The sequence below is a fragment of the Phyllostomus hastatus genome, unplaced genomic scaffold (genome assembly GCF_019186645.2).
Source record: "Phyllostomus hastatus isolate PE091 unplaced genomic scaffold, TTU_PhHast_1.1 phas_contig_58, whole genome shotgun sequence".
NCBI classification, from domain to species: domain Eukaryota; kingdom Metazoa; phylum Chordata; class Mammalia; order Chiroptera; family Phyllostomidae; genus Phyllostomus; species Phyllostomus hastatus.
Genome location: NW_025333916.1, coordinates 23,863,897 through 23,876,709, shown reverse-complemented (window position 1 = coordinate 23,876,709; position 12,813 = coordinate 23,863,897). Strand labels below are relative to the sequence as shown.

Below are 12,813 nucleotides of genomic sequence, written 5' to 3'. Positions count from 1 at the left end.
GGTAAGTTAGGATGCTTGAGACACTCAAGTAGAGATGCTGAAGAGGCAGTTACTTATAAGAGTAGGGAGCCCAGATCAGTGCTGGAGATCTTTATTTATGAAATTTAAAACCAAGGGACAAGGCGAGCTCACCTCCAGGTGAATATAGACAAAGAGGAGGGCCCAGGATCATCCCCTAAAGAACTCAGACATAAATGGCAAGTATCTAATCATCAGGCCCAGTGACCTGGAAGGTGCAGTAAACCTCCCTTTGATCTGCCAAACCACAAGCAAACCCAGGGGAGCAGATAGGTATAATATTTCTCCTTTCCTATCAAAGAACACTGCCATGCCTTTTGAAGAGCTGAGTTAGGGGCCTATCTTTGCCTCAGTTTTTCATGCATTTCTTCCCCATTGAGCACTTATTGTGGAAAGATTGATTGTATTGGGTTGACCAAAAGGTCCCTATGGTTTTTTCTGTAAGATAAAAAACACATTTTTCATTTTCACCAGTAACTTTATTGATTTGGATATTTTGAGTATGTCAGCTATCTCCTTTGTGGTATAATGTTGACTATTCTTAGTTAATGTCTTGATTTGATCATTGTCAACTTCAACTGGTCTACCTGACTATGGTGCATTGTCTATCAAGAAATCTCCAGCATGAAACTTAACAAACCTCTTTTGACAGGTTTGATCAGTCACGGCACCTTCTCCATACACTGCACAAATCATTTTTTGTGTTTTGAAATGGTAAAGCACAATATGTCAAAAATGTTGATTATTTCTTCCATCTTCAATATTAAAATGGCTACACAGAAGTCCACCAATTTTGATATTTTTTAAAAATGCACATTGATACAATAGCTGTCACAGTACAATCTAATAACATTGTTTTGAATGGCGTTAAAGACAACTGAGTGATACTAGAGCCCTCTTATGGAAAAAACCAAGTGAAGTTTTTGGCCTATCTAATACTAAGAAGAATTTTAGCCCTAGTACCTGCCCTTGGGATTTATATTTTAATTAGGCAGCTGAGAGAAATAAATGAGTGAATTAAAAAACAATTACAAAATATGCTATCAACGGATGGCCCAGCTGGTTTGGACTACCATACACCAAAAGGTTGTGGGTTTGACCCCTGGTTGGGGTGTGTATGGGAGGCAACTGATTGTTTCTCTGTCCCTCTCCCTCTCTCTGAAATTAATGAAAATATCCTTGGGAGAGGATTAAAAAAAATGCTAGCATGCTTCCAGTTTTATAACTAGAGGCCAAAGGAGGAATGGTTAAAGGAATAACTGGAGTGAGGTTGAGGAAAGCAGAGGAAAGCTTAGAAGGAGAGCTGGGGTGTCTGCCTGAGTTATACTGTGCTTGTTCATTTAGGTGAGCACAGCTGTGTGAGGGGAGATGCAGCGTGACTGTCTTATCTGGCCATTCACTGACCGTTACAGGGAGACAGAGTGGATGTTTCAACCTGCAGAGAAAGAGGACACAGGTAGAATAGGGTGTATGGGTGTAGGACAGAATGGGCTGCCATTGTTTGCAGGTGCTTTATCCGGGGAAGGTGATGAAGATAGTATTCGAGGAGCATTAATTTTAAAAAAGTTTTTTGACTGTTTAAAAGATGTAATCTGGTGCTCATGAAAACTGTAGGTAGTATGTCAGTTCAGGGTGTAGGTTCTGGAATTCATCTTTTATCTGCCTCACTTATTGCCATATGACTAAACAAATGACTTAACATCCCTGAGCCTCATTTCCTCGTGTGTGAAGTGAAGTGAAGATAAGAGTAGTTCCTACCTTAGCACAGGTTTGGTGCATACTGAGCACTCTATTACTACTAGCTATTATTACTTATAATAACCTGTTTAAAGTCGTGGGACAGTGATTAGATGCTGATGGCTTTTTGGAGGGGAACAGTGTCATAAAATTTACTAGTCACAACTTGCTTTGGGTTCTCTCTAATCAAAGTGGTATAAATACATATTTATAAAGGTTCTCTCTGTCTTTATAAATATATATTTATACCTCTGATTAGTCATCCCGAGGAATTAATTTGACACAAAAACTTACATAATATAATGCCTCATCAAAAGGCTTTACTTTCCTGCTGTTTTGGTAAATACTGGGTAGTTTTTCTGAAAGAAAGCATTTTATTTATTTTTAATGTAAAAAAAAATTTTTCAATGTATTGATTTGAGAGAGAAACTGCCCTGTCCGGGGAATCAAACCCACAACCTTGGCTTATTGGGATGACACTCTAAACAGATGAGCTACTTGGCCAGGAGAGCATTTTCTTTTTAAATATTTGGTAATTTGGAAGCAGTTCCTTCTGCTTCTGTTTGCTTTTTGATTACTACAGTGTAGCCAGAAGTCAGCAATTGTAGCTGATACTAGTATATATGAAGCACTTAAAAATATGGCAGTTGTAAATCATTGAATTAAAGAAATGGAGGGGTCTGCCATTGCAAAGGCATTGGAGGGCTATGATGAGGAGTAAATGTAGTCTCTGCTCTTATTTAGGGACATCCAGTCTGGAGGTGGAGAGTGACGTAAAACCACTGTGAGAGCCCAGTTCTAAGAAATGTCTCCCAAGGGTTTGATGTTTTCCCTAGACAAAACTTCAAAATTTAGATTGCAGCAGTTTAGTCCTTACTCATTAAAATAAGCCAGAATTCTATTTTTTCAGGTTTTTACCTGACTTTATAGTTTTGTTTATACTTTATTAGAAAGTTATAGTACATTTACATCTGAAATAACAAGCCATCTAATCAGAAAATAACTAATAACCAGAGCAAGCCTATACTTCATTGACACTGAACTTGAAATTAAATAAGAACTTCTGTGGCCCTTACCACAGAATCGTTTTATTAATACCCATTAAACCTTTGTGTTTGTTACCCTATGACAGCTTGCTCTTAGGTGTAACTTTGTAGGGAGAGGGCTCAGCAGTCTTCAGGGACGAGAGACCATAGTTGGCATCTTCATTAGGAACTCAGTTAGTTACAAACATATTTTGTAGTTATGAACATCATCATGAAAGTGTGTCATCTGTGCCTGAACTTGATCACACAGAATTTTGCTTGGAGGTGCATGAGATGGCCATTAAGTAGAAATCCTTTTCAGCAAGGCCTCATGGTCTAGTAGAAGGAGGTCAAGACTGAGAAATAGAGGTGTGGATTCTCATTCAGCTACTGGTGGTTCTAGGGCAAGTTTCTTTCTTATGTGTGCCTCAGTCTTCCTGTTTGTGATACTAGGGCAATACCAGGGACATTCAAAGATCAGATTAAATGACATTTATTAAAGTGGTTTAGAAGTAAAAATGATGCTGTCCTTAGATGAGAGATTTGGGGTTTCAGATACTGAATTATTTTCCTTTTCTCTAATCTGATTATTTTAGTGTGCTTTACTCTGTAGAAAGTCTGGAGTCAGTGACTGCTACGCTTTGGATGATAATCATGCCCTTCACTTAACTAGGAAGATCGTGAGGAATCTAAATTATCAGAAAAAAATGGATGTGAGTTGGACGTGTTCGTCTTTTATTTTCCTGGAAAGCATTTTGGCTTATGTTGTTTTCAAATTATATTTTCAAAATGGTTAATTTGGATTTTCCTATTTTCTGCAGGTGACCATCGAGCCTTCTGAAGATCCTTTATTTCCTGCTGATGAACTGTATGGAATAGTTGGTGCTAACCTTAAGAGGAGCTTCGATGTCCGAGAGGTACGTAAAGTGGGACTGTGAGCTGTAAACCTTGCTGTCTGTCTCTTTATATGTGTATCTATGGTCACAGCCAGAGTGTTTAGAATGTTCATGCTTAGGAACCGTTTTGGATCTCAGTGAGGAGTTACACGTAAGGGAAAGATCTTCCTATAGTGTAGCATTCATTGGTACACAGTAAATACTAAAAGGAGGGGGAACCTCCATTATTGGAAAGTTCTCATTACACAATGACAAAGCTTGGCTTGTTCACAAATAGTATTCTATAATGTGGACATTAGGAATGATGTAGGACAACTTGGTAATTTTCACCTATTTTTTTAAAAGTGTTCTTGTTTTAGGAAATGGATGAAATGTCAGTAAATTGCTAAAAGAAAAAACATACCCTTTTAGATCAATATGACATAGCAAAGATCAGACTTTTGATTACAGACGAAGATGTTGCTATGGTTACAGAGTGTCAACATAGTCTGTGTAGTGCAGAGTACCAGTTTTTAATGTTTGCACATAGCATGAAGTCTTTTGTTTTGTTTAGTATCGTTCTTGGCAGAATACTTTTTAAGCTAGAAAATTACTGTAATACCAGATTCTCTGCCTTAATATTTTGTTACTTTCCCCCTTGACTATAACCCATTATTGTACTAATTGTGAAAAATGTAGAAAATGTAGAAAGACAAAAAATTGCTTGTAATTCCACCATCCAGAGAAAGCAGCTAGTATTTTGGCTTATTGCCTTAATGTATATGTATACATTTTTATGTAGTTGAGATACTATATGCATATATGTATATATATTTAAATTCTACCTTTTCTGTCTATCTAATGGTGAAATAAACATTTCACCATTATTTAAAGGCTTTTCATGAAACATTTTCCATGGCTAGGTCCTAATTCCTTATATTATCTGGCAATATGGTAGGCACTAAATAAATATTTTTTTGAATGAATTGATGAATGTAATATCCCATTTATGGATGCATATAATTATTTATTTAGGAAACACCCTAGTATTGTTAGAGTGTCTTAAATCCTGGACATTAGGGTGCTCCTGTTTAACAAGGTGACTTAGTTAACTGTAACTTTTAGAATTAGGATTTTAGTTTGACTTTTCAGTTGATTACAGGCACAGAAAAAATGGTACTTACAATCTGATGTGCTTGAAAACAGTTGTTCAGATAGCCAAGTTTTCTAGAGGGTTAAGAATTCATCCTTTTAAGAATAACCACTTTTTTCATGTGTTCAGCAGTATTTATTGAGTACTTGACCTATGAAGGTGTTGTTTCAGATACCGAGAGCATAGAAATGAGCCAAACAGATGTGAATCCACTCACTCATGGTCGTTCCATTTCAGTTGAATGGAGATTAGTTTATAAAGGTAGACTCTTGCCTTTTTAAATAGTATCCTGGACTTCTACCTTTTGCTAACTCAGCTCATCATTGTGATGATAATTTATTATTTTTTCTGTAATAGCAAAACATGCTTGTATGGAAGGCTTCCTAGTGTATGGAGCTGTGGGGCTGCACCGGACAGCAGTCAGAAAGCCTGCGGTCTGGTCCTTGTTTCCCTAGTCAGTGGTACTGGGACCGATGCTCTGAGCGTTGATTTCCGCTTCTAGGTACAAGAACAGCAGTACAATACGATATTTCTGCTCTCTAAAGTTTGAGTCTTTCTGAAAATGAGTTATTGTGTTTTATGTGGCTGGGTGGTGTTTATAGTAGAGCAGATACAGTAGAAGGTAGTTTCACACTGAGTGACCCTAAGCTGTTGTGCCCTTTGAGTTGCTTTATCTTTGTGTGGAAGAACGGTAGTTATTTTGTTGATTGTTTTTACAAGATACAATTTTGGAGGTACATACCACTTAGAACACATAACTTATATTTCCACTTTATAATCGGACCTTTCACGAAAATAGCTAAAGAATAATTCAAAGTAAGCTTTTACTTCTTGGAAAGAAAGATACTGGGAAACAGTCACTCATTTCTCAGCTTTTGCATCTTGCAAAAGAAGTCTTAGTTTAATGTGGTAAATAGGAAAGAAGTTCCAGCTAGATATATAAATAATGTGTGTCAAATAACATAGTTTCTGAAGAAATTTGGAATATGCTTCATGTTTGGAACTCTTTGAAACAGTCCCGGTGTATAATGATGAGCCCCAAAGATGAACTATTTAGTAATTTCTACTCCTTTTAGGTCAATTACACACAAACGGTGATCCTTCAAGAATATCAGAATCAGTGAATCTACTGAACTTATAGGGGAGGAAGAAACTTTCATCTACCCATCAAGGTTCTTTCAGCTGGTCTAATAATTAGATCTACACAAGGAAGATTGTATTAACAAGAGAAAACAGCTAAATTTAATTACATATGCATGAGAGTCGGAGACCCTGCATACGTGAGAAGTTCAGGGACGGAAAGTTAAAATGAGGTTTATGTGGCATTCTGAACTAAGGATGAGGGAAGGTGCCTTGGGGCTTCGGGTGGGAGGAAGGACATCTGCAGGATATTAAGAGTAGATGTTCTGCCTTGGCTGGTGTGGCTCATTTAGTTGGAGCGTTGTTCCGTAAACTGAAAGAGCACAGGTTTGATTCCTGGTCGAGGCGCACCTAGGTGTGGGTTTGGTCCCCAGCTGGGATGTGTAGGAGAGGCAACCAATTGATGTTTCTCTCTCACAGCAATGTTTCTCTCCCTCCCTCCCCCCTGTCTAAAATCAATAAGCATGTCCTAGGGTGAATGAAGATTTAAAAAAAAGAAGAGTAGATCAGTAGCTAGAATTTTGCCCTGCCTTGTATAGATAGGTTGGTGATAACTCTTAGTATGGGCAAGGCCCCTGATTTCAATTCTTTGAGGGAGAGGTAAAAGTTTCTCACGCACATGCAGGGTCTTGGTTGCTTTCAGTTCAGAGTAATCCATAAGCCAAAGCAGCATGTCTTGGGGAGGCCTGTTCTGAATGCCTCAAAGTCTTAATAATAATACCTACCTTTTAATGACAGCCAGGAAGTATGCTGCGGTTAGTACGTTTTAAGTGTTACCATTTTTTAAAAAAACAGATGAGGAAACTGAGGCTTAGAGGATTTTAGGTAACCAGCCTCTGACTCTAATTTCTCAGTGGTAGAACTGGGAGTCAGAGCTGGGTCTTCAACTCAGCATTATTTTATTAGGTTACTTTACTACTGGGTCATCATGTCCTCACAACTTTGTCCCGTCTTTGCAGAAGCGAGAACTGAGACTCAGAGGGGTTAAATGACTTACTCTAGGACACACAAGTCATATGTGATACCTCAAGCTGGAGCCTGTCTTCTGACTCTAAGCACTGTACCCTGCTTTCTAATTGAATCCCTGATCCTAGGCCAGTATGTTTGAACAGCCACTGAAGCTTTGAGTCTAGCAAACAGCTCATGGAGTCTCAAGTCATGACACACAAGTCATATGTGATACCTCAAGCTGGAGCCTGTCTTCTGACTCTAAGCACTGTACCCTGCTTTCTAATTGAATCCCTGATCCTAGGCCAGTATGTTTGAACAGCCACTGAAGCTTTGAGTCTAGCAAACAGCTCATGGAGTCTCTCTGCTTCTCCGGTATGCAACATGGTGCTGTTGCTTTTATAATGAAGTGTAAAATCAGAGCCGCTCAGAATGACTTCATGCATGTGAAGTGAAATTCTAGTGAGAAGATGTTCTGTGCAGGGTGAAATTTTGTAAAAGTGACAACTTCACTATGAATTTGTTTTCCTTATAAATAACTTTAATGCAACAATTCTTTTGTAGTATAATTTCTCAAGGACATTGTTATTTTTCCTCTTAGGTCATTGCTAGAATCGTGGATGGAAGCAGATTTAATGAGTTCAAAGCCTTATATGGAGACACATTAGTTACAGGTATAAAGATGGAAGAATTGCATGTGAACATTTTCTGATGCTTGGAAAATAAGTGATGTCTTATCTCAAGGCTTTCATGCACTTGGCATGAGCTTCGTTATTTAGAGCAGTACAAATGTGAGTCGATGTTTAAAGGGAGCTGTTTTATAAATACTACTTGTAGCTGAATGCCTTTATGGATCCAGAGTTTAAAATGACAGTGTCTAGATAATGTGGTATAGACCCTTGTCTGTGACTTTAGCGGCATTAGCTGCACAAAAAGTTTCTCATCAGAGTACAAGTATTGGGTTGGCCAGAAAGACTGTTTAGTTTTTCTGTAAAATAAAAGACACATTTTTTTTATTTTCACCAATAACTTTATTGATTTGCATATTTTGAGTATGTTGGCTATCTCCCATGTAGAATAACATTGATTGCTCTCAGTTAATGTCTCGATTTGATTGTAATCAGCTTCAACTGGTCTGCCTGACCATGGAGCATTGTTCAGCAAGACATCTCCAGCATGAAACTTCGCAAACTATTTTTGACACATTTGATCAGTCACAGCATTTTCTCTGTACACTGCATAAATCTTTCTTTTGTGTTTCAGTTGCATTTTTACTTTTTTGAAATAATAAAGCATGATATGCCAAAAATATTGCATATATTCTCCCATCTTCAATATTAAAATGGCTACACAAAAATTCACCAATTTTGATAATTTTTTTAAAGGCACGCTAATATGACAGCTGTCACAATACAGTCTAACAAAATTGTTTTGAAAGAAGTTAAAGACCACTAAGCATTACTAGAGCCATCTTACAGAATAATCAAATGAAATTTTTGGCCAAGCCAATAGCAGGAATATTTGTAGCTCTTTTTGTTTCTCTGGATAACTATAATTATTTTGAAAATTTCAGCACTGTCTTTTTTATGATTTAGTCTCTAATTCATCTGGGAAGTTCTGCATGATGTTTCAGCTTCCCTCAAGGCCTCTGTGTAGGTCTTATGTTGATTTATGCAAATACTAGATTGAGAATAGAGGGCAGAATACCAAATCTGAAAAAACAAAACAAGGATATTTATAAAAGTTAATTCATTCATCTGAAGTGTTCAATTTGTAGGCCTTGGAAAAAAGTATTTGAAATATAGATACTAGGCTCATAATAATCTATCTTGGACAAATGGCAAAACAAATGTGATGATTTTATTTGGTTATATAAAAGCTCGAAAATGCTGCAGCCTGAAGACAACATTTCAGAGTAGGAAAAACAGCTAGCTGCAAAAATCCAAATCGCAAATATACATTGAGCCTAAAGGATAAGTCGCCACACTTTCTGCTGGTCTGATGGATGAGTAAGACAAGGGTTCACACTGGGAGTGGGATTTATGTTTTTGTATTTAGGTGTTCAAGTGATTAAGAGCTTTTGTTTGACATATAGGCAGGATTTGTCACTGAGTAGCCCAGGATGTAACCCTTGTTGTGCAGCTTTTTAAAACAAGTCAGAGCTGTTTCTGCTGCTTTTTCAAAGATGGATGGCCTGCCCTCGCCATCTGTTTTTATGTATTTGCCCTGTACTTGCTACAAGACTGGGCTCCTTTGCCCTACAATACTGGGCATATGTCCAGTGTCCTCCATCTCTTCTTGACTGTACTGGAGTCCAGATAGGGCTGGGGAAAGGGAAGGGAAATGAGGAGAGGAAAGGAATTAGAGGGTATGCGGAGCATGAGAGGTGAGAGGGAGATTAGGAGGGAACACGAGAGGGTGAGGACCAGAGCCGGGAAGGAGTGAGGAGAGAAAAAACCAGATTTTCCTAAGGATCAGGTGGCCCTGGCAGCTTGTAGGGATTCCCTCCTGCCTCTGCACTTGCCTTTTGTTGGCCCTAGTAGTTTGTTGGGTATTTTGCTTTCTCATTTGGCCCATAAGAAAGTGGTGAAGGCCCTCACTTCATGGGTGTTCCTGTTACAGTGGGGCATGTGCCCTACTCAGCAGGCCCAGTGCCTGGAGATCCCAGTCAGGGCTAAGGATGTGTTAAAAGTCTAAATAGCAAAGAGGGCAGTATATCTTCAGGGGTAGCCCCGTACAGCTGAGAGATGTGTGGGGAACCCAGCTCTTCGTGTGGGTGAGGCAGGACTCAAAGTGGATGGCGAGGCCTTTAGGAAGCTCACCCTCTCTGCATTGACTTTCTCAGAGGCAGGGCTCCTGAGGGCACATAGCTTTTAGTCCTGAAAGACTCAGGGAAACTCACGTGACCCTCAAATCGTGTTTCGTTTTTATCACATTAAGTAAACATAGTTAAAATAAATCAAGACAAGGTCAGAGTAAAGAACAAAAATAAATTTTTAAAAATTCAATAGTCTGTTTATCAATAGGTTTATATTCTCTCGTTTATTAATTTTTTGAGCACCTGCTTTGTGTCAGACATCACACCCTGGGTGTCTTAGCGGCAGCCTGTCCGGCTTGAGCTGGAAAACAGAGCCAGGCTCTGGGAACTTGGTGGTGTGCTGTCTTTGACCCGCTTAGGCCAGCACAGCTTGTTGACTCTTGGGCTCCAAATATTTGGTATCTACATACAGTTGTTAGTAGGCTTGTTGAAAATTAATCTTGGTAAGGTCTCTCTAGTCTAGTTCTCCAGGTTCACAAAACAATCTGAAGTGTCTGCCTCACAAAATAATGTTCCCCCCTGCTTTTTCTTCTCCTTTATTTATGTGTGTGTGTGTGTGTGTGTGTGTGTAGACTGGGTGTTTGCAGTGCTAGTAGAAGTGGTGATGAGATACAAATGAAACTTACAGAAAAGAGAAAAAATGCAGAGAGAGAAAATAAGAGTGGAGTGATTCATTTTTCTTCTGAGCTTAACTGGATTTCTTACTATAAACTTGGTTACCACCAGCCTTGTCAGCATTCCTGTTTTTTTTTTTTAATTGCCTTTGCTGAGTGTATCCCCTTTATTTTAAGGCCTATCATTACCACAGGCATTTTTTGGTAAATTAGTCACCTGAAACGGGCCAGCAGCTTTCACTGTTGACCTGTGAAGGACTCTGTGTCTTTGATTTGTTCTATTTCAGAATGTCCTTCAGGTATGGTACACGGTGAGCACTCAGACACACGTTACTGAATGAATGTATAACACACTAACCCAATGATCTAACCAAACCAACCAGTCAGACAAGTGGGTAACTTGACATGTGACACGCCCCTTTCAAGAAACCAAAAATCCCAGAGTCCTGCACCTTAGGAATAAAATGTGACATTAGTTGATTTGTAACACAGACAAAATCTCTACATTTTAAACTTTGATTTTGAAATTAAAGAATGTTGACAATGTCTGTCTGTTGTGAATTAAAAGCCCTCTGAAATACATAAATCTTTATTTCCATTTTCTTTTGAGGATTTGCTAGAATATTTGGATACCCAATTGGTATCATTGGAAATAATGGAGTTCTCTTTTCTGAATCTGCAAAAAAAGTAAGTACTGTTAAACATGTTTCAGAATTTTCTGTTTTAAACATAATGAACTCTCAGGATCAAGTAATACATGAGAATGTGTTGCATAAAAGCTTAAAATATTTAAGCAGACACCTCAGCAAAAAGAACACTGTGTGTGCGTGCACGTGAGCGTGTGTGTGTGTGTGTGTGTGTGCCGGTGTTTGAAGAGGTTTTTGTGGAGGTTTACATGAACATGAAGAGCTATCTTGAGCAATATTAAAAATTCAAAAACATTTTTTAGGAAAGTTCTTATAAGATACTTGAATTACAGCTCTGTGGATGACGTGTATGTATTCTAAGACATAGGAATACTTGTCCTGAAAGTGTTTTATTCTCTAGTGCTTAACGCATGTGAGGAATTCAAAGATACTTCAGGTGGTTCTGAGACATGATCTGTTTATTCTGTCTTATTCCATCATCTTTGGAATTCCATTTGGAATTCTATCTTTGGAATTTATTCCATTACTCTTTGGAAATGGAAAGGTAGTGGGTCTTGTTACTGAAGCTCTGGTTTTAAAAGAGCAAATTCATGAATGTCTTTTGGCTTAGTATTCAGTATCATACATCATTGTCTCAGATTTACCTAAACTTGAATAAATGCAATTAATGTACTTCATAAAGTGTTTTCTTAAGCAAAAAAGTGTCTAGCCTTATTTTTCTACTTCAAGTGATGGAGGAAATGGCAAGGTCAGTGAATGTAGGTAGCAGGCAGTTAAGCACTTTCAGACCCTCACTGAGGAAGAGTTTGTCTTTGGTGGAATGTTTTAGCAGTGAAGTCAGTTTCTGTATTCTGCTCTTCCTTATTGTTCCTCTCATTGCAATTATAAGACAAACAAGAAAGTAAAACTAAGGAAAACAAAAATCACCTACACTCATACCAGAAATAACCTCAAATAACATTTTATTATGGTTCCTTAGTTTGTTCTGCTCACCCCTCTTTTAGCAAGGGAGAATGACTGAAGTTAACATATGTATGGAAACCCTGCGTACATGGGAGAATCAAAGACCCCACTTGCTGGACTAGTTCAGAGCTAGAAAGGGGGATCTAGGTATAGAAAACATGCTGAGCTAGGGATGAGGTGGTGTTCTGTGTGGGCTTCTAAGGGTCATTGCAGGGTCATAACAAGGGCAGATGGTTAGGAAATAGAAATTGCTCTGCCTGATGGCCCCAGTTCAAGGTCTTCTAAAAAGTTAAAGGGAGGGGCAGGAGCTTTTCTTAGGCCTGAAGCTAAAGTTGTTCTTAGCTCAAAACAAGTCACATACCTCTATCCCCCTTTTTAAAAGTAAAATTGGTGTTGCCGCACACAGCAGGGCCTTGAAAAATGTAATTCCATTGATAACATTGATGAGATGCTGTGGGATCAGTCAGCCTGCAGTACAGCTGGTTTTGTCACGTGTCACTGCATTTAACGTTGCAGGAGCTACGATGGAGTTAAGTGAGGACTTACTATATAGAGAGGTATTGGCTTGTTTTCACATAATAGTATATGTAGTAAGTGTTTCCTAAAATATACAATATTCCTGAACTAAGGAGTTTTAGTGAACATATAATACATTTATTTCAATACAGGAACAATCAGGCTGACACCAACAACTCGACGTAGTTTTTTTTGGTAAGAACATACCAAAAAAAATGTTCTTTGGCAAGAACATACATCGGAGGAGTGATGTTTGGCTTCAGTCTGACATTTTATTTGTAGAAGTGTTAGGGAAGAAACTCCCAGAAACTCTGTTCTTCTCATCAACACAGTGGAAAAATTACAGATCAACGAGGTTA

At 38.4% G+C, this 12,813-nt stretch overlaps 1 protein-coding gene across 1 annotated transcript in view; it reads left to right on the top strand.

Annotated features, from left to right (window-relative positions):
• Positions 1-12,813, top strand: part of MCCC2 (methylcrotonyl-CoA carboxylase subunit 2) — a 55,279-nt gene that overhangs the window by 30,759 nt on the left and 11,707 nt on the right. The window contains exons 9-12 of the mRNA XM_045847973.1: positions 3,394-3,493; positions 3,602-3,697; positions 7,498-7,570; positions 10,939-11,015. Of these exons, the coding sequence (XP_045703929.1) occupies positions 3,394-3,493; positions 3,602-3,697; positions 7,498-7,570; positions 10,939-11,015 (346 nt within the window). The remainder of the gene's footprint in view (positions 1-3,393; positions 3,494-3,601; positions 3,698-7,497; positions 7,571-10,938; positions 11,016-12,813) is intronic.